This window comes from Chiroxiphia lanceolata, chromosome 6 (genome assembly GCF_009829145.1).
Source record: "Chiroxiphia lanceolata isolate bChiLan1 chromosome 6, bChiLan1.pri, whole genome shotgun sequence".
In the NCBI taxonomy this organism is placed as follows: Eukaryota; Metazoa; Chordata; class Aves; order Passeriformes; family Pipridae; genus Chiroxiphia; species Chiroxiphia lanceolata.
This window is the reverse complement of record NC_045642.1, coordinates 31,779,035-31,805,985: the sequence shown is the minus strand read 5'-3', so window position 1 is coordinate 31,805,985 and position 26,951 is coordinate 31,779,035. Positions and strand designations below refer to the sequence as shown.

The 26,951-nt window shown below is 45.0% G+C and overlaps 1 protein-coding gene across 2 annotated transcripts; it reads right to left on the bottom strand.

The window, feature by feature from the left end:
- Positions 1 to 594: 594 nt before the first annotated feature.
- BMF (Bcl2 modifying factor) lies at positions 595 to 26,564 on the bottom strand. 2 transcript variants are annotated; one of them, XM_032690706.1, is made up of 6 exons: positions 26,491 to 26,564; positions 25,049 to 25,213; positions 23,812 to 24,132; positions 22,712 to 22,875; positions 8,998 to 9,095; positions 595 to 825 (listed from the first exon to the last, which is right to left on the bottom strand). In XM_032690706.1, exons 3-6 carry the CDS (start codon positions 24,125 to 24,127, stop codon positions 708 to 710), a joined length of 696 nt encoding a protein of 231 aa, XP_032546597.1. In that variant the 5' UTR covers positions 24,128 to 24,132; positions 25,049 to 25,213; positions 26,491 to 26,564; the 3' UTR covers positions 595 to 707. The 2 variants fall into 2 exon arrangements, with proteins under 2 accessions (XP_032546597.1, XP_032546598.1); XM_032690707.1 differs by lacking the exon at positions 25,049 to 25,213 and having other exon boundaries at positions 26,491 to 26,551.
- Positions 26,565 to 26,951: the final 387 nt, after the last annotated feature.

Sequence of the window (26,951 nt, the reverse complement as noted above, 5' to 3'; positions counted from 1 at the left end):
AAGGCATCCAAAAATGGGAGTTTCTCAATGGTGTGGGTGATCCTGCTGTTCTACGCTCACTGCTGGCATTGCAGAGAGTTGTGGTTCAGGCTGATCACTATGGCAAGACCTGAAATGTTAACATAAGCCCCACTTCGGTACTTGTGCCCTTGCTGTCTCAGATTGAATTGGTATGTTCCAATACCACAGTGGACTGCTACAACGAATCATATACATACATACAACGAATCATATTCAAAAAGGTGGTGAAGTAAAATGATTGAAACAAGCCATTTCTTTACAGATTCTGTTAACTTTTTCCAACTATTTAGTTCTGTTGAAATTTTTGCAAGAACTTGCAGTGTTGTAAGAAGTCAAGCCTCATTGTCCTCTGATTAAGAGCTAACTGTGTCCATGAAAACAAAGTTTCATGACTGTTGCTGTCGTGATTTGAGCAGCAGACGTAAACAGGGTCATCTCCAGCCATAGTGGGTGGATGTTTGGTTTATAGCACTGAGGTTAAGAGTGAAAGCGTGTGACTAAGAGCAGAAAACAGAGGAGTCTTTGTATACATCAAGAGCCCTCAGGCAAAACACAGAGAAGGAGAATGCTGACACAGACTTTAATGGAGAAAGAAAAGAGTCCATTATGAACGTTACAGAGAACATAATTCATTTAAGAGAAATCAAGATTTAAAGGACTTACAGAGAGGAATATGAATACTGATGTCAATGTGTCATGCCTGGTGGTTTGTTGTCAGACTTCATACGTGTTAGGGTACCATGCATCATGTCAGGTGGAAGACAACTCGCTACCAGAAACTGTTGTCCGCTCTTTGTTAGATTCCTGTTGGAAACAGGTTTCTTTCAGTTCAACCTTTCAACAGGAACCAGCGATATGAACAATGAAACAATTGCAGCTCTTGCATTTTAACACCAACCTCCCAAATCTGTAAAAAATTGCTTTCAGGATGCTTTTTCCTTCTCTATCCCTATCTCTCCACAAATAGAAATGGGGGTGGGGGGTGTGAGCAAAAGAAGGAAATGGGGCTGTATCTTATCTGAATTACTCAGGTATGAGAGCACAAGGAGAAAGCTGCTTAGTAGAGCTGTTTCCAAGCTTGCATATACATTGCAGAGACTGAGTACTGGCACATTTACTGCACCAAAAAACAACATTATGAGTGCTTGAAAAATATTCCCCAATCCATACACTATAGTGGCTTCTAAACTTCAGCAGCAGGAGTCATGAAAACAGAGTGCTTTATGCAGTAGCTTGCGCAACCAAAGAACTTTCTCGTCCTCAGAGTGCTTTATTATTTTTAACGAGACAGGCTGAGCACTTCTTGATAAACATTTTTTCCTTGAAGCAGTAATCCTACTTAAACTTTTTACCTTGTCCCTACAGCATACAGCTAGGAAGTTAATAACAAAACTAATTTTCTCTTAAAGTGCTAGTCATGTTAGCACAGAAAGTGAGGGGCCATGGCTGGAAATAAATTGAAAGTGCCCTGTTAGTATGCAGGCTTAGTATTTTAAGAAAAAAAGCTTTTCTAAAGCACATTTTCTAGGATATCCAGTTTCTTTCAAACTACACACACACAAAAAAAATTGTACTAATGTTGCAATAGGAATGTTCCAGCCTGTAGTGTTTGGTCCTGATGCCTAACCCTGAAAATGTTTCCATTTTCCTAAGTCTCGTTTGTCACAGGTGAGTGACAGACAGCAGGTCATGATAGAGCCAAACCAAAGAGCCAAGATTAATCTGGGAGATCTCAAAGGAAGGGAGGCTGTCCATACATCTGTGCACTTGCCTTTGCTTTGAGCAAGGTGCATCTGGGGTAGCATTACAAACCATTCCTTTTTTAAAAGCCATTCTTCGGTACAAGAATTATTAAAGCTTTTAAGAGTGAGAGTTTAAGTAATGGTGAGAATTTAACCACATGAATATGAGGAAATTCAGAGCCAAGCCTGCCATCTAAGTCAATCTCATGTCTGTCCCCTCGTATCAGGGTGTTACAACAGCCTCTTTCATGGTCACATGAGGCTGACCAGGGGACACACTTCTCACTAGATCTAATACAATGAAAAGAAAAACTGTCTTTTTCCCCCTGTGGTCTTAGATGCACATGTGGCTTTTCATACCATACACATCATGTGTTCTTGGAATGAAAGGCCCTTTTGTAACATGCACACACCAGCCGAGGCAACTTAACATCGGGTAGGATTGTTAACTCAGTTCCCTAAAGCCTCCCATGAACACTGTGGCAGCATTGCACTGGAGGAGGAATGTGGTTGAAGGAATTTGACCAGGAATTATAAATAATTCACGATACACACATCACCATTGCTGCTCCACCCAGGTTAACTACTGTTACTTAATGGAGGTGGGTTTTCCTTATCGGAACAGAGGAAAACTTAAGGACAGGCCTGATGATTACGAAAACACGTGTCTTGCTGTGCCTGGGATGGCCGAGACGTTCTCATGGCTGTGTTTGAAGGAGTCATTACCACTCTACAAGCACTCTCAAAGCCACGACCACCTTCCTCTGCTGCCTTTACGTCAGAAGACCAGTGAGAACCATACTTCCTTAGTCGGATTACCAAGCAATGAGTGTTTATTCTCAAGGCCTCAATGCCTTTGAATGTACCTGCGTAGGCAGTAGGAAAGCAGTCATCAATTAAAGTTCACATTTTGCAAATTCAGAGGATGCACCTCATGTATGTCTTAACAAGAGCTTCCTGATTTGAAGCAGCAAGTTAACCGTGCAACTCCAAGGAGCAGCAGTTCTCTGTCCAAGCATGGGAATATATCTTCTTGAAAGACTATTTTATAAATCAAATTATGCCCTAGGAAAGCAGTCCAATCTGGAAAGGTAATCTTGTCTTTGTTGCAGGGCTTGTTATTAGGGTGCACATAAAATGATCTACCAGATATTTTCAAAGTTGAACAACACAAATTTTATCACTGATTTGGATAACTCCAGAATGGGCTGGCTGTGTAAATGCCCTCCATCCATTAGAAAATAAAACAAAGAACACAGACAAAGAATTTAACAATTTTATTAAAAATTGTACCAGTTATTAGAAAAAAAAATCCAAGTATTAAAGTATTAAAAAGCACCAAAGAAGAAAGCACAAAGCAAATATACTGCACAGATACAAAAACAAAAGGAGCTCTGCCCAGTCACCATTGGTACAGGCAGGAGTCCTGGAGGCACACAACCAGAATAAACAAAATGCTACATTCTCACTGGGTCTCAGTCCATGGCAAAGAAGGTGTGTGCACTTCAGGACTAATCCAGACAGAAATCTCACAGGAGAGCATCGGGTTTACTTCTGCAGCAGGACAGTATCATATTCTGGTGAATATCAGAAGTCATGGGGAAACCCTTCATTGAGGCGAAGTTTATTAAGTACACTGCAAATTCTAGCTCACCTTACCCTTTTTGTTTTCCAGATGAAGGACTCTCAAGCCTTTTTTTTTTTTTTTTTAAAGTATCCCACCAAAGTAGAAAAGTCATGCGGGAAGCAGGAGGCATGAAAGAAGGGGGAAGAAAATGTGAATTCATATTTCACAGTATTTTCATCAGTGAATTTCACCTAGAAACATGGGAGACTGTACTACATACCATTGAAGAGAACAGAAGAGATACATGATTAATTTCACCAAAAAAATCCCCAACATCTACATACCCAAACTCAAATTTAGTGGCAGGATTTTCAAATGCACACAGTGGAAACAGACATACAAATCCCTCGGGTTATTTTGAAATTTCCCTTTTACAAGCCTAACTTCTGACATGTATTTAAGGAGATCCTGACAATGTTGTTTTTCCAATGCACTAGTCTCTCCCCATTTTGTCATCAAATACTTCTTTCACAATAGTCTGATCAAAAACTGAGTTGAGGAATCTGTGATGATGCTCTCCTGGAGCTGTGTCCACAAACTGGGGAGACTCCTTTAGATTTAAGAATAACTTTATACATGCAAAATTTCCATAATAGATTTTAAAAACAGTTTAAGAATCTACCCTTCCCACCCCTCCATTCCCCAAAGGCAGCACAGAGTCTGAAGACAGAACCGAAACATGGCTTTAAAAAACAGCCCACAGACATTAGGTTTTGCTTCCCAGAAACCAACTTCCAGCATGGGATTCACAGGAAGAGACCCTCCTTTCTGTGGCTAAGGGGGAAGGTGAGGCACGTGGAAGAAAGAAGGGGTAGGGGATGTCAGACTGCATTCAGTTCAAGAACACACACCCACATACATGCGCACACACACACAATTACATTCCAGTGCATTGATGTGTTTGGTCTTTTCTGCTTTTCCTGGTGGAGAAGAACTGAGCTGTGTAACACCTGCGTGAACACATGCAAACCAAAGAAACAGAGACCACTGAAGTCTTTAGGAACTGTAAAAGATTGTCCTAGGACCTTTTATCAATTCCTTGAGGTATTTCTTCTTGCTAAAACAAAGGCAACAGGTAGGCATTTTTGCAAATGATCACAAATGCCAGTTTGAAAAACAGACTCTTTTGAAAGACATTATTAAAACCTTTGTAGTCAAATTATGCTAATACTCAATAATGCTCGGCTCATGTGCAGAGCTCCCATGAATATGAATGGGCATTCTATGGTTCTTTTACTTACAATCCCGCAGTAAATACTGCTGGCAAAACAAGGCAAGACCTCCACAAATCTGCATTCTCCTTTGATTCTAGCACTTATACTGAGTGCTTTCTCTATTTTTCCCTTTACATAGCACACCATTCAGCATGTCACAGTCTCACCATTCCCACAAGTTCAGCAGAGATATGGGACAGGACTAGCAGTGGAAGGGTGGAATTAATTGTAGAGTTGACAGGGCCACTTTGCAATAACTGCCTCAAGTAATTTTGCTTTTTCTTTAAAAAAAAAGCAACCTTTCTCCCTAGTCTATTAATGGTCAGAATCTGCTGTTTCCCAAAAGAATGCCAAGTGCCACACCGAATGAAGTTCCACCTTGGGTACAGCTCCAGTGACTGCCATGGAGCAACTCCAGCACTGCAGTAACCTCACATGCACACATTGCCCATATCCAGGCTTGAGAGGACAAAGTAAACAGCCAGTAGAAAGGAAGATGCCTTTGCAATCACCCTTTCTACATCAAGAAAGATTAGGTTCCTCGCCTCTATTCTCTTGCTGATACACAGCTCCAAAACAAAGGATGATACGGAAGTTTCTTTCAGGACTCCTCAAACAAGAGTTTAGCCAACAAATATTTAATAACAACCAGCTATTTAAACTGAGATATGTGATCAGTTATGCAGGAATTCAGTGCTACCAGGGATTATCAGCACCTTGAGAGAATGCTGCAGCCCTACACAGATCCATCAGCAGCCCTTTCCATGCAGTTTCATCCTCTCCCCTGCCTTTGTTGTATCCTATTTGCAGCAGTTTGCAGCTATCCCTGGGCAGTCACTTTGTGATTACTGGCTCAGCTTTCAAGAACTGCAGGAAATAAAACTAAAGCTAACTATTCCCTACTAGCACCAGGCTTGCAGGATCCTGGAATGGGCAGGCTACAAGATATTCAAAAGGGTGGGCAGTCGGGAAGGGATAGGAAGAATGGTATCCCTCTAGGAAAGAGAGGTGAGGTCTGAAGCCATTTGGGAGATCTGGGGAAGGGAAGCAAGATATTTCAAGGCTGCTGGTACCATCGACAGCAGGTCAAGCTTTTCTTAAGAACTGTTCATTAAAATAGGCATTTGTTTTAGAAGAAAGATTCAACTCTTTTTTCTAAATTGTTAGACTGTAGTCTTACAGAGAGAAACAGTGTCCCATTCTTTTCACCAAAACGAACTAATACCTAAAAACCTGAGCATAATCGTTCACCAGCAGGATATAAGCCATGTTCTTTGGAACTGTTTCCCCAAATAACTGACATATGTCCATGGCTACACTGCAATAGCTACTCTGCAGGCAAGATCTCTTCAGTGGGTGCTCAAGGGGCCTTAGTAACAGAGAATGGGAGACACATACATGGGTGCTGTGCATCTGTGGGTTTTTTTTTACTAAATGTGTGAAATTTTCCCACTATTTTCTCAAGTAAGTGAGACTGTAAGTATGAAGTAGTTGCTTTTCCATATCTGAATAACCAGCCTGCCCCTCCAAATCTACACGAACCAAAGTAAGACTTTTGGGTTGACAGAGCATACTTCCTTTCTCCAAGATATGCAGATATGAAATATAATTAAAATATATTATCAGTGGTTGTAAATCTCTGGCACCAGTAACCAACACGCATATTGCAGGAAGTCGGCCTTTGTCTAGCATTAGCTCTATGTCTCCAATGAAGTATTGTTGTTCAAGTAGATTTTAACTTGAGACCCTGGCATGACCAATTTTGATAAGTCTGGGAAATACGGACTGGCAAAGATGTCTCTTTCCCTGAGCCAAATGACTCTATTGAGGCAGCCTGACTGAGGAACCATTTCAGGTACTTGTTTCTCCATGTTAAGAAGAGTCTTGCCCTAGATAAACTGGTTGGGTCACAAGAACAGAAAGCACCAGTACCAGACCTATCTTTCCAGCTTACTGATCCAGAAGACAGGCCTTATTAGCCTGTTTGGCCATCAAGTCAAGGCAGAGGGGAAGGGGAAAGCTCACAATGGTTTTTAAGTGTCAGAAGCAGTTGCTGAATTTTTATAGTTTGCAGGGCTGTTATGATGTAGCATTGACTGTTCCTGATAAAGGGGTCCTGGCAACCAGTGGGAAAATGCAAGCATCACAATCCTAGGGCATGCCATGCAGGGAGGCAGCATTGCTACATTGCTTCCTGAGCCTCTGCACTCCTGCCTCTTAAAGACCTTCTCATTTAAGAGTCTTCTCCTTAACATTCAGCTCCTCAGGAGTCCCTAGTTCAGTCTGTGCTTGCACTACCCCTCAGGCTTTCCCAACCATTTAAGTCCTCTTTCTCCAATGACCAGCGTTTACATCAAGCAGACTGTGCAAAGCAAGGTATGGAAAGCCTCGTCTCTGTCAACATGGGCAGAGAGTGGCTTCCACACTGCTGCAGCAAAGTCAGCAACAGCGATCACTTAGATCACTCCGGGTAGCTCTGTAGTGCACATGCTTAAAGAAACAACACAAAACCAAAAACAATACCCCCGCTAAAAAACCCTCCCACCCTCCCTCTCCATAAAACCCACCCCACAAAATATTACTTGAGATTCATTTACATGAATTATTAACCATCATGGACAAACATATTACTCTAGCTCTAGCTAGAAAAATAACATAAAAGGAGAAAAAAAAGTTTTTCTCACATAAACTCTCCTTATGTTGAAAGAGAGTGCCTGTGAGTATATGAAAGTGAAAAAGGCTCAGGGACCTCTTTCAGAGAGCTAAAGTACATTTTGCCACAGTAGAGCAGGATGCAAATCAAGAGAATAGGGCTGGGAGAGAGGGAGAAGGTCCAAATTTAACTCTGTTCAGCAAACTGTTACCAGACACTACAGTGCAATGATAAGATTACACAACTACTAGAGAAAGCATAAATTAGAGAAGAATATGCAGAGAGGGGTGGAGAAGGAAAGAGTATGTGCAAGTAAACTACTCTTCCGTACAGTAATGCTTATTTTTCAGAGTGGACCAAGAGCAGAAGGATTTCTCAACACCTGCAGTCAACATTTGTAACACAACTGAAGAGCCATTCTCTGGACAGCTCTGCCTCACGCTGCCTGTATCATCTGAGACATAGAACAAGGTGCAGTGGCAATATGGAAATGGTAAAAAAAAAAAAAATCTGTATTGCTTTTCTGTTTGCATTTTACCCTAGTTGTCACTGGGTTTGTGAACTAAATATATTTTAGGCTACAGAAAAGTAGCTATCAATATTTAAAGCTACTTCCTTTTGGTAGGTTAATTTCCCTGTGCTGGTCCAATAGTGTCAGCCATATGGACAAACTTCTGAGTGCATACAAACTGGGAACTGCTAGAAGATCTCCCTTGAAGTAATATTACTGCTGCTAGTCAATATATGCCTACAGCAGCCTCCAAACACCGCATAGTAGAGTAATGGACAGACTGCTGGTACAGTGTACATATCAGACTAGATACTAATTAATTTCCCTGTCAAATCCTGAAGCAAAACCATTGGATGCCTGGGATCTAAGCCTTCCTGATCAACCACACTATCGTAAAAGAAAAGAAAGACAAAACAAAATAAACACCCATCATAAAACTAGTAAAAACATATACATTAGCACTGTAGAAGAATGACGCTTGTGTCATATTGCATGGTTTTTGGCTTCATGCTGGCTCATGGGCACTGAGAACACTGAACTGGAAGCAAACAGTAGCAGAAACTACTAGTCAACAGCAACTCCAGGAAGGTTTAATTTTTTCTATTGATGGCAACAACAAAGAACAACTTCATGTGAGAGAGCTGCAACTGGTGCCCAATGGAATGACTGAAGAGGTCAGATTTCTTTGTGATTTTCTCTCACAGAGGGTGAAATGAAATAAACAGTAACCAATGAAGAAAACAAGTAACCCCATGGATTTAAGCTACCTGAATGCTTTTCATTGCTAAAAATGTGGAGGCATTGAGCATCTCTGCTCTGGAAGATACCCAAAGTACATTTAGTCATCAATCCCAGGCATCATTTTTAACTAGCATAATTTTTAACTAGCAGCCAAAATGACACTCCTGCACTCTACCATCACCTAATACACAGGGCAGAGGAAGCCTCCCTTGCACAGAGGTCACCGGTGCGGGGAACCAGCAGCAAGCTTTACCAAACACACCCACATTCTGGCTTTCCTTTGACAGTGTTGGACAAGAGCTCCCTGCCTCGCAAGGCAGACAGCAGCAAAGAAGAGTCCATAAAAACACCCAAACTTGAAGACGAGTATCAGAAAGTCAGAGTCCTCACATCCGGCCGGCGGTGTGCAATGTCTCGCCCCCGAACCAGTGTTTGTTCAGTGCTCCCTGCAGACTGGATGCGGCCTGAAACAGGCGGGCGAAGCTCACCTCTGCCCAGCGTGGTTCCTGTTCGCCTCCGCGTTTAAGGCCAAGTTGTGTAGGAAGAGAAAAAGCTGCCACCACACTTGATTTCTGTTCTGCTGATGCTGTAGACAAGAACAGTTGGAGCAAGGTTATTTATATTTCTAAAATTGCAACATACCACTTCTCTTTTCCAATAACAACTCAGTTACACTTTTCAAGAGCAGACACTTTAATCCCATCAGCATAACAAGGGGGTGCAGCGAAGGATGAGGGGAGAGAGGGAAATGATAAGTTCTCCAGAAATAATTGTAGCTCTAACATTACAAAAAGAAAAGAGCAGACCCTTTATGCATTGTGCACAAGAGGATTAAACTTTTTTTTGCTTGTAGGATTTTGCAGAGTTTAGCCAAGTGCTGTTTTTAATCAGATTGGCTTCTGAGCCTTTCAAAAGCCCCAGCTGCATGAACAAACAACCTTTTTTTTTTTTTTTTAAAAAAAAAAGCCCCCCCTTCACCCCGAAAGTAAAAAAAAAGAAAAAATATAACTGGTGATCCATCTGTAAGTGATTTGACACCGTGAAGGTCAAAGGGTTAATCTTCAATTTAAACCACACTGCTGAGACAGCAAAACTCTGATTTCATCTAGTACAAGAAAACACATTCGTGCACACACACACTCCCCACCCACCCTCCCCCCACCACATTTTCCTTCCCAGCATCTCCAAGATAATACTGCCCTTTTTATAGCCACTTTTGACAGTAAGCCATAAATAATCAGCCTTGGAGCCCTTTCCTACTGACTGGAGCCAATTAAACCTTAAGCAAGAACATACTTGAAAACACACAAAAACCCAAAACCAAGAGGTTATTTCAGGTCCCATTGTCAAGGAAGAAACATGGGAGTTGAGTTTCAGGGGGACACCAGACTATATAATGCAGCTTTGGGACAGGGACACTGCTCCTCCTTTTGTTATAGTAATAACCCTGCAAAAGTGGCCTCGATTATACCCCCACCTTCCTGCACTTTAATGGCATCTCATACAAACAGGTGGGTTTCTCTTTACATTGCCCAACCTGGGATACTATTTCACCTCAATAACCAACCCTCTGTTAGAAGTCAGTCTTCATTTACTCATCCAGAATTCCATATTTGCTAAGCAGACATGATAATTTCTGGAAAACAAAACAAACCAGCCCAAATCTCCGCCCCCTCTCCCCCCTCCCCAATCCCCAGCAGACAAGGAAACAGAAGACTGGCTTCCAACAACTTAGTCTCAGTGCAGAGAAGTTCATAAAAGAGCACTGAAGCACATTATATGAACAAGATGTTTCATCTCAGCTTAGCCCAACAGGGCAGAACAACACGGTTGCAAGGCATTTTTTTACACTGATGCTTTAGAATTTTAAGATTTTTAGCTTTTTGTAGATTTTAATGTAGCTGTAGTTTTCTTTCACTTTAGACTGTTATTTTCTCACAGTTTGTGTGCCACATTCCTGAAGCTTCAGTTTAGCCATCTTTTAACCCCAGGCGGCCTTCATTAAAAGAGCTGCTCTCTATCTTATCTATACCTAATATTGTTTGGAGAATTTTTTCCTCCCATTTTAGGCAACAACATAATCACAAATAAGAGAGAGTTGAAATTGCAGTTGGTGTATTGGAGATATGTCAGCTCTTCAAAGCCCTCCCAAACAGTCATTAAATTATGTTTGTATTTCAGCCTGAGTAGATCTGTGCCATTTAAATCAGAAGCACATACAAAACAGACTTCAGAAAACCTGCATTCATCTTGCATCTTAGCAGTGGGTCATTACTCTTACCCTCAAGACTTAAAAGTGGATGTAGAAGAAATGGATTTAAAAGAGTTTACGCAGATCCCATTACACATTTCAACAGCACTGTGTTCGGAGCATAACGCACAGACAGTGGCTCTAGAGCCTGCTATCACCTCTTTCAAAGTAACCAGCCCCGGGTTCAATCAGTCCTGACTGCCCAGGCATTTCTAGGCTTACAGGTGAAAACAATCTTCTATAAACTATCCCCTAGGGCTAAGTTAAAAAAAACAACACCCAATTTGATCTCAAAAAGCAAGATGTTTTCTGTTTCGTTACTTGTATCTCAGTTTGACCAGGTTTGTCCTTCTTCATCAAACTCCAGAGATTCTTCTCGTCCTCCTCCATACAGCCACACTCCTCCATACAGCCACGCTCCCAAACCTGCTCAAACGTGCACATGGAACCACAGTGTCCCTATGACATCTAGATATCTTGTTTTTATCACGCTATTACAGCTAAGGCAGACTGCTCCTTGGGGTAGGATGACAGTGAAGTGGCATGCAAGCATAAAGTTGCCTTCTGCAGTTTCCACAAGTAGGGAACTATGCTAGGAGAGCACAGTGGACAAACATACTACAGATGCTCTGAAGACAATTTGCTTTGTCAGATTATTCTATTCTATTGGCAGCCAAGAGGATAAAAATGTCTTATAGAGACTTAGTAAGGGAAAGTCAAAAGGATGTTTAAAAATTGGTACAGAAATCCTAAACTTGAAATATACCTCAGCTTCACTGGTGGGCCCTCTTTAATGGAAACTCTCATGGAATTTTATAAAGTGGGTTAATTTGCAGGCAGACAAGAGCAGTGCTGATCTGGGATGTACAACTTCAACTATACCACACTGTTGGGAGGGCATACACATGTAAGAACTCCCATATTAATGTCCCACTTCATGTAGGAGGCCGCTTCGTGCTTTTAACAGTTTTCCAAATATTCTGTCTCCTCCAAATTCTTCATCACCTCAGGAGAAAAGGATTACTTGCTCTTTGCAGTGATAGGTAAAGGACACCATGTTCCGGAAAACACAATGGAACGACTGAGCTCATGCTCCTCCCATTTTTTTGAAGAGGAGGAGCTTTTTGAGGAAGGTATTGGGTTTTGTTTTTATTTTGTAAATAAGAGTTTTAGAGCTGTACTTTTAGACAGATTACAGACCTGAAGGATAACCAATGGGATGGGTATGACAAATAGCGAGAAAAACTCTAATATGTTTTTAAGTTCATGTGCTATTGTGATTATTTCACTGCCTCTTGAAGCCCCTTTTTGTACAGCATTTTTGTCCTTTTCCAGTTAAAAGTGTTTCCCACATTTGCTTAAGACACTGAAAGAGATTTCCATGCAAGAGCAGAATAGGAAATACTTTACCCTTGTTTTCACCTGCTTATAAGAAGCATAACATCTCAAATAACTTTTTGAAGGACTTTGACACCATTAATTTTGTTTTGAAGTGAAAAAATAAAGCACTAGATTGAGGGCAGCTTTCCAGGTTTTATTCCTGTACCTAGAGCTTGCTTGTATTTCTGTGGGTCCGTATTCAGCCAACATTTCCTTCCACAGTACTGTGATCCCATACACACTTTCACTGGCCAACTGAAGCAGCCCACTCATACTGTCCTCTCCTTATAGCAGTGCAGGAAAGTGAACTAGAGCCGGATAATGATTAAGGCCAGAAATAATCTGATAAATAAGTTGCCTTTACTATTGAATAGGTCATCCTAATCCATGGCATCGTGTAGTCAGGCTGATGCTTGTGCCAGGACAACAGAAAGGTGGCTTGTGAAGAGGAGCAAGATGGGACTACTTGCTTCAGCAGCAAGCCTAGCTAATAGGTTTTAGAGTTATGGCTTCACTTCTGGGGTGATCTGCTTTCGGTGGTACTAATTCAATATGGGACAAGAACCATAGAATGGAAATGGCAGATGTTTTTTGCAGTAAACAATTTATGGAAAGAAATAGAAAATGTCCATTTCACAAGTTTCTGTATCTTTTCCCCAGACACGCCTCTGCCAAGATCAAAATTCTCAAATATTTCAAGTCTGAGGGTTTTTTGGTGTGGTATAAATTAGTTACCAGGAAGGACAGAAAACCAAGACGAGTGATTCCATTAATTTAGTAACTATTTTTTTTCATAGGTGATATGTTTTGAGGCATTTTTTTAAGACTCATAACTATTGCAACACTGGTGTATAACTTCCCTAAGCTTCACTGCCAATTTGTCCCTTATCAAAATAATTCAGTCCTCAGAGTCACTACTGCACAAAAGTATCAGGGACGAAGAGTTTGCCATCTCCATGCGGTAGCGACAAAATGACCCTTTTGTGGCTCCCTTCCCAAGAAGGAAAGAAGCCCCTTTTGCCCTCTTTACTAACTGTAACTAAAGAAGACTAGACTTGTGAATACAGTAAGTCAACACAAAGCTGGAAACACATAAAACCATTTCCTATTGCAGCTGCTGCTTTTTAAAGGGGATATCCTTAAGAGACTGTCTGTCTGAAGCGTTAACATGAATGCTTCAATGAGTCACAAGGAAAGGCCATTTTACAGGAAAAATGTCCTCTGCAGCAACAGTACACATTAGTGAAGCCTATTCCATGAACTATGCTGAACCAAAAGCCAGAATACTGGTAAACAAGCACAAAAAAACATGCAAGACTTTTACTGGAAGCAAATGAAAGAGGGACATGAGTGACCCGACATTTATTCCCTCCCCCTAATTAATTCCTAATACAGGTTCCACACTGTAAGCACACAGATATATATCTGCCAAATGGCACCCAGACATCAAAAACTTTTTACTCCTGCTGCGCCCTTGGACGCGGTGATCAAGGGAAGATCAGGACAGGTTATGCACCCCAAAGAAAATGCTGTTCCTCTGACACAGCTCTGTGCATCCTTGAGCATAAATGTTTAAAGATGAGTAAGATTTACTTTTCCACCTGATACATATATGCCATTAATATCCCTACTTAAAAAAGTAAAGAATATGTTCATCATATACACATTGTATGTGGGTCTGGTACATTTTTATCACATACACAGCAGGGTACCTGTCTACCCTCTTGATGTCACAGGCAGCTTCTGACTTTGCTTCATAGCTTCCAGATGGTTAAGGGTCATATTCTGATCCCATCTTAACTAGAAGGATTAATATGGTCATAATGGCACTATTAGAGCAAAAGAAGAATAATAGCATGTGCGTACGTAAAAACATCATTCTTCCTTTAATGACTAATACAAGTATTAGCAACAAGTTGCTGGGGTTTTATTTATTCACTGAATACAAAAATACTTGCACACTGGGAGCAGTTGCTGACTAATCTCTGAAGGCTGTTTTGGCTGCCAGGTGGCTGGAGGCATATTGTGCTACCACAAAATATGCTTTAGCTTAGAAAGACTAAAAAGTCACAGTCCCCAAAGCAACAGAGGTTACAGAAGGTATCCCCCACTGGAGCGAGAAATGCAGGCCAGTGGAAGTCAAATACAAATCTTTGCAGCTGTGATTCCTAATGACCAAAAAATAATGCATGTGTAAAAACTACAAGGAAAAAAAATGAGACAGTAACAGAGAAAAAAAAATGAAAGAGGAGTTTAGGGGCACGATTTCTTGTGGTGACACAGAGAGGAGGATGAGAGATCTTCCTTGGGGATCTGCACCCTTCTGGCTTGCAATAGCTCTTACATGGGACTAAATCTGTGGTAGAAGGAGGTGTCATCTCAAGTACTGCTTCCTTTCTCATGAGGCTCCATCAGACTTTGCATCGAGATAAGCAACACGTGTTTATGGAGAGAGGATATAGAGGACCGGGTGCTGCAGAAGGGATACCGGGCGCAGGAGGCCCCCAAAACCCATTTATGGGTGGCCCAGCCCAAGCACAAGGGGCAGCATGAACTCCTGCTGAGGCGCTAGGTCTGAGCAGCAAACGGCGACGGCTGTTGCCCCAAACCTGCTGCCGGCACAGCTGCGCAGGTGAGCCCTTTCTCAACTTTCTTGTAGTTCAAAAACAAACATGCAGCCACTCGCGCTTTCCTCTCCGGAGCGGGCAGGAAGGGGAAGCAGACAGCCGCCATGGTAACAGCCAGCTGACGGCAACCTGGGAAGGGCAACCATCGGCCACCGCGTTCCCAGGCCCCCGGCCTTCCCCTCCTGCTCCTCCCCCCGGGGGGGGGCGCTGGCTAACTTTCCACAAATACCGTAAATAAGGGACCTGCATTTCCACAGAGCCGCACCTGATACCGCTTTCTACCTGTGGTACGAGGTCCGGGGGGATTCGCCCCCATGTTCTGGGGGGTGGTGGTGGTGAGGGTGCTGGAAGAGATGCCCAGGAGAGGACACCTCACACCACCCAGCGACGGCCGGCAGCAGCAAGAGCGGGCGGGTTTGTTGACTCAGCCCGCATATGATGGGGCAGAGCTGTTCCACAGCCCACCGCGTCCATGCCCTGCCGTGCACGGGCCGCGGGACCCACTGACCTGTTTGGCATCCGTTTCCTCGCCAGCAGAAGGGAGGTGCTCCCAAAACTGTTCACTGCTGCGGAGACCCCCCCTAGTGATTAAAGTCTGCCTCGGGGTTTGGTTAAAATAACACTTTAAAAGTTTTTACAGGAAAAATATCCTGGCGCTGGGGGGAAGGAAGGGGGCGCGGGGCCGCCCGGCTGCGCGGGGAGGCGGCGGGAGGGCAGGTGCAAGGCTGGCGCCTGCGGGCAGCGCAGTCTCTCGTCAGCAGTGGCGATGACTCAGAGGCTAAATTTAGCGAGCGATATAAACACAGCCGCCGAGCGCAAACACGGCCCGGCCGGGCCCTCGCACGCACCGCCCGCTCCTCCTCGCCCCGGCCTCCGGGGCCCGCTGGCCCTCGGGGGCTCCAGCCCAGGGTCAGCACCTCCTCAGGTCAGCCTTGCACCAGGGAAAACCTAACTTGGGTTAGCAGGAGTTGCCTCACTACTTTTATTTTTGGATCGCCATTTGTTCTGCTGTGGTCCGGTCCTTTGAAATTGGCAAGGGTAGCTATCGAGGAGAAACAAAAAAAAAAAAAACCAAATGGAGACTATAAAAGGCTGGTGGGACATTCCTCCTCAGTGGCTTGAAACAAAGGAGGACTGCACTTGGGCACTTGCTTTCCTGCCTTTCCACCATAAAATTTAATTGAGTAAAATACAAACACACACTCCTCACCATAAATAATCAGTCCAAACATCTCATCATCCCCCTCGGAGTTGGCACTATCTTAATAAGATCAACCAACCTAAGCGGAGGACTGGAGGCAGAACAACTGGGTTCCAGTGAGCAATCTTTACATGATCTAAATCAAGTTATAACCTGCATTTTCTAGTCTCCCACACTAAAAAAGAAGTGGGGTATTACTTCTTAATTGAAAAATAATTTCTCAGCTGTCACACTGCTACAAGGGCAAAGCATGTTACCACTGTCACAGCCGGCAAAGTGCTCTGAGAGCTGAGGAAAGGCAAAAGAGCCTGTGGAGACTACAGGGGTTGTACTGGAGAAACATCAGCACTGAACATTAACGTCACTGCACTGATGTTAGAAATACTGCAAAACCGTTCACCTGTGCTGTCCCAGAGAACTGTTTTGTGCTCTTTATTGTGGGCAGCCTTGGTCTTTTGAGGTTGTGGCTGTACTGCCTGAAGACAGCGCAGTTCTGTGTCTGGCAGGGTGAAGGATTCACGGTGCACCACTGCATAGAGCTTGCAGGGCTCTCCTGCCACCCAGCTCCCTTATCCTCTGCCCACTTCCTCTACCAGAGCTAGGCAGGAAGTTTTGCTTTTTAACATTATCCCCTATTTTAAGCAGGAACAAACCCATAATATATTTAAATCTCTTGTCAGCTGAAAGCATGGAGAAGAAGGCTAGATTAGGCTGATGCAAAAGTTTTGTGGTTTTTATTTAACTGATACACAGTGGTTGTATGTGACTTGCATCAAGAGTTTGTATAGCCCAGCCTCCAACAGCAGCATTACGTGGCTGCCTGAGGAAAAGCTGAGGGCAAGTACATGCAATAGGTCCCCCTAATACTCTTTCAGCATCTAACTAGTTTGAGCTTAGGACTTCCCGAGTCAGATCTGGTTTCTGTTTATTTAATGTCTGCTTCAGTGGCCATAAACTTGTCTCGATTCCCCTTGAACCCAGATAAAGCACTGGGATGCACAATATGCCTTGACAAGGAACTCCACAGAGCTACCTGTTTTATGAAAAAAAATACCTCATTTACTTTGAACTGGCTCCTACTAGCTTGACTTGATTTTTCCTAGTTCTTGTACTGGGAGAAGTTGGTCTATCCATCTCCTTCATGTCACTTTTGATTTCTGTTTAATATTCCTTCCCTCTTGCTTTGTGTCTTTTTTTGGGCTTAGCAGTCCTAGCCCATTTTTTTCATTTTTCATATGGAAGTTCCATCATCCTTCTTGACTTTCTCTGAACCTTTTCAGAGATGCAATTCTGCTGCATCATTTTGGAAGAAGAAAAGCAGAATTGCATGTAACATTCAAGATATGGGAGAAACATGGATTTATACAGTGGCATAACTATGTACTTTTCTCAGTTTCTTAACATACCAAAGAATACCATTTCAGATCAGATGTGAAAGGGTCCAGCAAGTTTCTGTTAACCTAAATGTCAAGTAATCAGCTCCACAGGCAGCAGGATTTCAGAATGGGTGCTAGGCAAGGGGCAATAGGTTGTTGTATCATCTGTATGCATAGGGGAAGGTGCACTTCCAAGCCCACCTCTTCCTTCATTGTTATTGGTCAAAATGAAAAAAAAAAAAAAAATTTAACAACATTAAGCAAAAAAGTGTCTCCACTTCCTCATATCAAAGTTTCTGACACCACTGACCATAAGAATTCTTCTTCCCCCTATAGCAACCTCCTTTCCTCAAGCCTAGGACTCCAGTTCTGTAGCCCACGAGAACTTTGTTTTACATCTCAGTCTTCCCAACCTCACACTCACTCTACCCCCTGCCCTCTAAACCAGGCTCACTCACTTCAGCAGTTCACTCCCTCACCATGCTCCTGCATCCTCAGCTGGAGATTCAAGTCCTGCGCTGATGGGCAACGTGCAGAAAGCGGAGCTGAAGAGGTGACCCACTGCTGTGCACAGCAGCAGCAGGGACCAGCAAGCACTAGCCAGCTGGGAAGATCCTGAAACATACTGACCTGCTAGGGAAACAAAAGAATGAAAACACTTACCCAAGTCTCAAAGAGACTGCAGGTACAAGTAAAGTATGGAGCTGCCGGTGCTACAGGCTCAGTCGCAGGACAGTCTGAGCCTCTGCACTACATTATTAGGAAACTTTTCTGAAGATTTTTCCTAAAACATAAAGTCATTATAAAGAATGGTTTCCTGCAAACAATACTAGTGTAAAAAAAGCAACTGTTAAAAATTCCGTGGTTGTCCCTTAATAAACAATGAAGAAAAGCCTGATGAAGTTTGTGATAAATGATGCACATGTAGCACTATGTGCCCACTCTCTCATGCCAATGACTTTCCGAAAAGAGACGCAGACTCCTGTTGCATAAGCAGAAGTGTCTCAGAGGAGACTTTGATAACTCTCATGAGAGACAGAGGGGGAAAAAATATGCAAATTGTAACAGGTTTCACTTTCAAAGGAAAATAACATTTCCTCCTGGATAGGAGGAAATGTCATTGTCATTAGCTTGAGGCAAATAGGTACATGCCTAGTTGTCTGCCCACAGCCAGTATGGATGCAGGCATTTGTCTTCCACAGGCTGCTCAAGCCTGTTGCAGCAATGGTGAGAATTATTTGCTGAACCAACTGGGGAATTCAGAGAAACAAAATTTTCTATAGCTAGATCCACAGAGGCTTTTTGAGCATGGTCAGCATATCCAAATCAACTGCAGGATTCCTGATGTGTTGGAAAGGGGCTTTGTTGTTGTTTGTAATGCACTTATTTACTCAAGAAAGCTCAGCTCTGATTCAGCATCTGGTTCTCATTGAGGCTCAGCTTTTTTTAAACCAAGCTTTCCAGATGGGTTGACTGAAGCACAAGGAGGTCAAGAGACTTGTCTGAGGTCATACAGCAAGTCAGTGGCTCTGCTTGGACCTGAGCCCAGAACTGTTCAAGGCTACCACTCCTTGGCTCTTAAAGAGACAATTTTATCCCCTGTGAAGTGATCTTATCTCCATGAAGAAGAGATGCAATAAAAGTAGTCCTCTCAAAGCTGCAGCCTGCTTAAAAAGAGTTATTTTATTTGGAAAAAAGCTGTAGCATTCCAGTGTCTCAATGGAGCAAGTCAAACTTAAGGGGTGTGATACTGATATACAGTGTCATCCACCCCACCCCTGTATAACCCTGTGCTCCTCTGGGGTGGCTTTACGCTGCTGCCACTGCTGTCCCTGACTGTCTACTCACATCCCAGCTAGCAGCACATCCTGTCGTGAAATACACTGTTGGTTCAGCACAGATTGAAGCCCCTCCTCGAGGCAAGGAAACTTTAGTTCACTCAGGACCTGAAGCAGAGCCCAAGCACTTATTGCCACAGCCTGGGCATATGGGGTGTGGGCAGCACATCTCAGCCAACCAACCAGCAGATCCCCGAAGCTCATCTCTGTTCTCCATAATCTCAGAGTACAGTCTTTAAGCTCAGCCACAGACTGGGCTACAGCAAGCAGTTCACAGGCAAAGGCACACTTGCTCCAAACCAAGAAGGAGGTGGGAGGTCCTGGGTTCTCCTGGAGAAAACACGGCTTGGCTCTAGCTTAGTTTTCCAGGGGTAGGGTGAAAAAACTACAACGGGGGAACTTTGCCAGAAGCAACACAGCTTCAATCAGGTAAGAGGTAGTAAAGAACTCAAGAAAACACAGATGAGTCTCGCATGTCATTCTGCAGAACTTTTGCAAACTGGATCAACCTGTAACAGGCTCTGCTACTTAGGAAAACAGAGGGTTGCTCAAGCTCCTCTTACAATAAATTCAGCATCTTAACGAGATAAAAGCCACAGAGTTCTAGGGAATGTCACGTTATTGCTCTAGCACTGTTCTAAAGATGAAAAGGCCAGGTTTTAAACTACTTTTTTCTGTTTAACATATTAATAGGAAATGAAACTCTGGAAATGGTGTACATGCCAAAAGCAAGCATAGGTGCAGCCAACTTTCTTATTCTTACAAGATGCATACCCAAGAATCTTTTGTATAGCCAAGAACCACAGAATAAATACCATTTAGCTCCAGAAGCCCAGGGAAGAGATAACAGTGACTCTCCAGGGTTCCCAGTGTGGGATGGGGTTAGACCATGCATGCAGCTGAGTCCAATGACAACTCAGTGACGTCAACCTCAGCAGCTATTGCCTGCTCAGTTTCTCTCTCAGCCAGGGATGTACATTAACCAGCAAGTTTTCTGTCAACACAGACTTGCTGCTGCAGCAGGAGAATGGGGACCATACTTGAACTGCTGGAGAGTCTCACAGAACTCAAGACCCATGAGAGGGCAACTCTTGAGCTAACTGGATGCACTGTTCCAATACTAAAAGTCTTTCCTAACTCCCACTGAAAGGGCACACATGTTTTCTTTTCCCAGGTTCACAGATAAGATGTTTTGTAGGCTCCGAAAAGAGGCACAGCTTGTTGAAAACCAGCTTGCTCTCTCTCGGAACTTCACAAGACCACACTGGTGTGACTAACTTTGTGGTATTTTAAATCTGATTCAAGACACCACTCTGGAAAGTTGGTTTTGACCAAATGTTCGAGACAAGCTGGAACAGGGCATCCAAATCAGGGATTAGTTTCACAGCAAGATAAACGAAAGCCCAGTTTTTCATGTCTCAGAGGCTTCCCCTTCCAAACCACAGCACATTGTGAACCAGTTCACGTGTCTCCAGGGGCAGACCGCTTGCTTCTTCAGCAACGGGCTAGGAAAAGTCATTGCACATAGGATAGAGGGGCTTCTGCACAGGGGATCTCTGCCAAAAGCCAAAGGAAATCCTCCATGCAGGGCTGGGAGGGAAGGGATTGGGCATGACAACAAAATAGTCCATGGGGAACAGTGCCTTGGACACCAATATGTGGCTCAGTACTCAGTTTTCCTGACAAACAAGAAAGAATCCCTTAACAGATCCAAATGCCAAGGCCTATCCCAGGGTCAGGCTGTGGATAACCACTGGCTGAACTACTCCGTCCTCAAGTTAAGTTTTCAGGTTGTTTTGTTTTGGGTGTTTTTTCCTTATGCTTTGTTTTCAAATTCAAATGGCCAAAGGCCCTCGCTCCCGCCCCCTTTACAACTTGTTGCTCTTCCAGTTCAAACAAAGAGCGAAGCCCCTCCTCTGCCGGGCCCCAGGGGCCGGGCCGGGCCGCCCAGCGCAGCCGGACGCCTTTGTTTACTACGGCTCCCACACGCCGGGCTGGCCGCCGGCCCTGGCAGTGGGGCCGGGCGGGCACCGGGAGCTCCGGGCCAGCAAGGAGCCCGACCCCGGGCAGCCTTAGTGGGGCCGGTTCGGGTGGGAGCTCCTGGACGCGTTTCCAAGGCACAGACATCAGATATGGACACTCCCCCGAGATGAAAGGGGTCAAGTTACAACCAGTTCCACCAGTTCAGTGCAGGGCTCCTCCGGCGGGATGGTTAAACCTTCCCTTTCCTCTGAGAGCCTGGCGAGGGAGTGGGGTCTGCAGCTATCGCTGGCGAAAAGGCGCCACCGCGGAAAACCCCATTCAACCACAAACAACACGTGTTAAAAATCTCGTGGTAACTCGTTATTCCTGCAGTTTGCTAAATGACGTTCATAGCCCCATCTACATTTCTACAGAGTAATATTCTTTTTACAGTTTCTTTAATCCTCCTGCTATTAGGAGATGAGTCGCAGAATTCCCTTATGTCTCAGATGACACAGAGAGGATCAAACCTTTGCCCAGCCACAAGCCAAATTCTCTGGCCAGGACAGAGATCCTCACTTACCTTTGAGAAGGGCTGCAACAGATCCCACAGTTAACAGAGCAGCAGTTCACTTGGAGTGAGACAAACTTTCTGTCCCCCTCTGAAGTCAGCAAAATTTCTTCATATATAAGCAGATACACACTCTCCTTGTTGGGCTTGCATAGAAGTGGCAAACTATTACCTAGTGCCAAACCTCTGCAACCTCTGACCAGCTCTGCATGGGCTGAGATTTCCATTTACTCAACAGGGGAAGGAGGGCAAGGAAGAAAGAATCAGGGATTTGGGGGGTGATGGTTATTTTGTTTCTTTGAATAGCAGGGTTTCTTTTTTCTTTTCTTTTTTTTCTTTAAGAAACAAAATCAAGAATCTGGAGTGTGGTTTTCAGACCTGATGGCACCTTACAGCTGTCTTTTGTTGTGAGGAAGTTACTCACAAGTCTGAGATGCTAGCTAGGACTGTCTGACAGAGGAGCTGCTAGCAAGTCTAGCACGATCTAAATATACTTTATAACATTACATAGAACTACCCTTAGACAACAAGGAGTGTCAGAACAGACTCTAGGCTTCTTGTTATCTCCAAGATGAGGAGCTGATATAAGCCACAGATGGCCACTTATTCCACAGAAGAGAAGATGGTGGTGGTGACGAAAGTGGAGAATAGGAATAAAAGCTATAATAGAAAGGAGGAGATCCCTGGGAAAAGCCTCATAAACCCCGCTGCTAATGAACTGGAAGAGCTGGAATAGCAGCTGCTAACACAAAATAGCTACCTTCCCAGACAGAAAATGGAATCCCACACATTCTCTTCCTTCCACCTTGCCAATCTTTAGGAAGAGCCAGCAATCTAGCATAAGCAAAAATCTATCAGGATACTCCTGCCATTTTATTGCTGTTGGCATTCTGCTACCTGGAAGTACAGCCCACTTAGCTGATGCCTGGAGCCAGTCTTCTAGAATACCACTCTTAGATAGGTAAATCCCCATCTTCCCCTCCAGAGACACCCTACCCTCTGTATGTGGAGCCGGTGGAACTGGTCGGCAATGCACTGCAACTTCCGTGCAATCTGCACCTCAGCACGTGCTTCCTGCTGACCTTCCTGAGGTTCCTCTTGGAGGTGTGGATCCAACCCAAAGCCAGCTGGAGGGACATGTAAACGGTAACCAGCATTCCCTACAAAGCAGAGATCAGAAGAGTAATTCGTCCAGTGCGAAGATTACCTTTTCTACTCAGTACGCTTCATGTAGGAAAGAGCTGCACATAATCCTAAACTTTTGACTCATGTAAAAGTCCAGTTCCTGAAGCCCAAACAATGACTGTGTACTGTAATCATGGAGTAAAACATTTGCTCAGCTTTGAAATAGACTTATATAGATTAAGCAGAGCATTGTGTTGCTTCCCATAGTGAAATGAGTGGCAGGATCTTACAATTGGTTCTTTTTGCTTGTTTATAGTTCAGTCAAGTCCTTGGGTTTTTTTGATGACAGTTTTGCAGTTTTAGAAGATCTCTGCCTCAAGCTGTCTCCTCTTAGAGGTTGGAATATCTTTTCTCTCAGACTTTTCTCAGTTTTCTGGCATTTAGTGGTACTGATTTGAATTAAAGCTGAATTGGATACACAAAACTTAATGGTGTCGCATCAGTTGCTAGTAAAATACTGCGTGGACATGCTATTTATTCAACAACTTTAACTCTGGTAAAGAGCCTAAAAGCTCTAACTTTTTGCATTTCCCTCTTTCCACTGATAACTTCTAGGAGACTTCCTATGCAGATGAGACCAGTAGTAGTTAAAAAATATAGGCAAATTGTAGGATATAAGGTACAGTGAGCACTTGAACATCTAGCAGTAAAATCGAATGTGATAAAATAAAGCCAAAAAGTGAAAGAGAGGGAATATCAAAGACAGTAGAAGCAATGAGCAAGTGCCTGGTTCCTGCAGTGGACAAGCAAAGGTAAGAAAATAAGCTGTCTTTCTTGAGGGAGTTGGACCAAAGCAAAATAATTTCAGTCCTTTAATAACATGCCCTAATGAAAGAAACCTTGCTTGATTGGGGAAGTACTAAAGGGACAGTTTCCTTGCTGCAAAGCTAATGACACTGGAGTGCTCTTACCATAGAAGAGTCTCCGTGGCTCTTCAGTGACTCCACAAGGCAACATAACATCCTGACTGGAAGAGGACGGGCTGAGTGTTTGAGTTGCCTTGTCCTGCTGCTCAGGATGCCTGATACCGGGACCACAGCAGTGTGTGAGGGGGAATAGTTGAAACCTCCCCAGAAGGCAGCTGTAGGACTGGTTCTGTGTGAAAAAGCCAGTTGCAGTCATCTCACCAGGCTGACCTGCAAGTCCAAAGTCATCAGAGTGAAACACGTCATCGTCCAGCCCATCCAGGCTAGAATAGTCCTCTTCCAGGTAGCTGGGGCGATCCATTGCTCCTGCAATAAAGGGACATTTGAGGAAACAGCTAAGACACAGCAAGAATGCTGTCCAGGAGATAATGCCTTCTGCTCCAACAATAAAACATAACTGTTTTTACCACACTTCCCTCCCAGTGCTGCCCATCTGCATGAGCAGGAGAGGCAAGTGACCTTGTGGTGAATGCCAGAAGTCCTCAAGTGGTGGGCCAGAGAGAGACAAAGTTCACACATGTAACAGTCCACCGACAGCTCTAATTCTACAACTGCTCACAAGTAGGTAGCCAACCCCCAACCTCTCAGCACATGGAAACTGAAAAGACATTGTTTTAAAAGGCAACCCCAATCCTTCCAAAAGCCTTGTGGCCAGTCAGCTTCTTTGGGGTCTGCTTTGCTTTAGCCTGCTGTATTTGAACTTTATGGTATATACCTCATTCACTTTTTCCTACCTATTGGTTATTGAAGAAGAACTCCTGTAATCACAAGGCTGCAAGGCCAGATTTTTAACAAAACCCAGCGGTTGCAAAACTCTAGAGCTGGCAAAGCCATTTCTGTGAAGCTCTCCATTACTTGTCACTGGGAGAGCCAACTTTCCTTTCACCTTCTCATTTCTTCCCTCAGCTCAACTTAAGACATGTCCCAAACTTGGCAATGCAGTCACTTCTTTACCCCTCTTACCCTCAAGCCTACATGCACTGTCACTGCAGTGGTTCACCCTACTACTAAAGAAAACCATTGCTGGTCTCAGTGTTTAAAGCAGGACTTCTGTCGTTGCCACAGTAAACATTCCTGAGCTCTGTTACAGTACAGAGTTGGACTAATATGGTGGAGGGGAAAAACCCCCATAAGCCCTAAATCATTATTTAAGAGTTCTTTGCAAACATAAAGCAATTAGAAGCAGAATTACCAAAAATGCCACAAGTCCCTTTACTGTTACCTGTGCATCTAACCCAATTGGAAGACAGACTCCTAAGAGATCCATCTCCAGGATTTCCACCCAATTCCAAACAAGGCAGTGAAATTCAACTCTTCATGTCTCTTCCTTTGCTCTGGTTTGCGAAGCATTTAACAGAATGGAAGACTAGCAAGAGGAATTTCAGGCCTGAAGGAGACATTAATAATAATTTTATAAGGATGTGTTCAGCGCTGCCCTTGGTGCTCCCATCTCCTCCCAGGCGAGCAGCACTCAGGACACCAGTACTCTAGAGGAGACAAAGGGACTGAGCAGTGCAAGAACTATTTGTGCAGGACTCTAACTTGGGGGCACTATGGTTATTTAAGTTGCTGCATCTCAGCAGTTCACTCAGCTGAGCAACAACTCCCAAAAATGTGTCTTCAGAGCAGAACAAGTACCAGCCCCACAGTTGGTCCAGCTCTGCTGGATGACGGCAGTGGCACAGCACTCATAGCATTCTTATCCATGGCTTAAAGAAGCACACCGAAAGGAGTTACGGGCCCCAAGAGGCACTCATGGATGATCATCTGTCAGCCCCGCTGGGGCATTCCTCAAAGAAAGTGCAGCAAAGGCACAGAGCAAACACTGAACAAAAGAGGGTTTAGAGAGCAAGAAGTTTAACTCAACCTCCTGCAATACAGTCCGACCTTTTTTGAAGAGCTCCTCGGAAATGCCGAAGAGAGAATGCCGAGGCAGCGTGAAGGATAACTCATCCTACAACTCACTGAAACTCCCTCCACTCCCTCCAAACGCAGCTCACGCCGGGAACCGCAGACACTGGACAGCTCGGGTTCTGGGGCTCTGCCCGACGGCGGGCGCACGGGCACGGGAGCTCGCGCGTCCCCGGCGCCGTGTCCGACCCACGGCGCTTCCTTGCCCGAGCCAGCGGCCAAACCCCGCCGGACGGGGCCGCCGCACGCGCGCGCTGACAGGCGGCGGGCCGGGAGCGGAGGGAGGGCTTAGCGCACACGTGCGTGCCAGCGTCCCAAAACAAAGCTGGCCGGCCTCGCTTCGACACCGCCGGCCGCCCTTAACTCCTCCCCGCCCGGGCTCCAGCCTCGCAGATGTGCCCCCAGCCAAGAGGTTTAAACGCGGCTCCTTCGGGCAGCGCCGCAGGACGAGACACCCGAGCCCTGCGGGACGGCCCGAGAGGGGCAGCGCTGCCTGCAGAATCAGCCACCGCCTGCATCAGCAAATCGCTGCCTTCTCGGTGCCAGCCGAGCTCATTCCCAGCCCGCCCGCTCCTTCCTTCTCCTCGCTTCCCCGCAGGCGCGGGACTCCGGGCAGAACCGGCCGGGCGGGGGTTTGCCCCGAGGCGAACCCCCTTCCCTGTCACGATCGCGCCCGGCCTCGGCGCCGCGCTGACCGGAGACTTGGCTCAGAGCGGCCGGCCCCAGTGGCGAAGGGGCTTTCTGGGCACTCACCGAGAATCGGGACAGGCGTCCCGCAGGGACGGGGCGTCCCGGGAGCCGCGGCCGCCGCCTCCTCACGGCCAAAGTGCGGCCGGCGCCGCCGGGCGCGCCGCGAACAGCTGACGGCGGCCACGCCCTCCAGGGCGGCCCCGCCCCCGCCCCGCAGCCAATGGGCGCGGAGGGGCGGGGCCGCCGGCGCGCGCGAGCGGCGGGGGCGAAGCCGCTCCGTCCTGATCCAGGTGGGAGCGGGGAGGGAGTCGGTACCGGTCAGCTCTCAGCGGGACGGAGCCATGGAGCCGGGACCAGACCGGTCCCGCAGCCCGGCAGTCATCCCCGGCCAGGGGCTGAGCCACCCGCACGCTGGGCTAGTTTTAACTCTGATGGGAGTATGACTCCAGCTAGTTATCTTCCGACAAAACCCTGATTTCTTGTCTTTAGATAAGTTAGAAAGTTCTCTTTGACTTGTAAAGTCT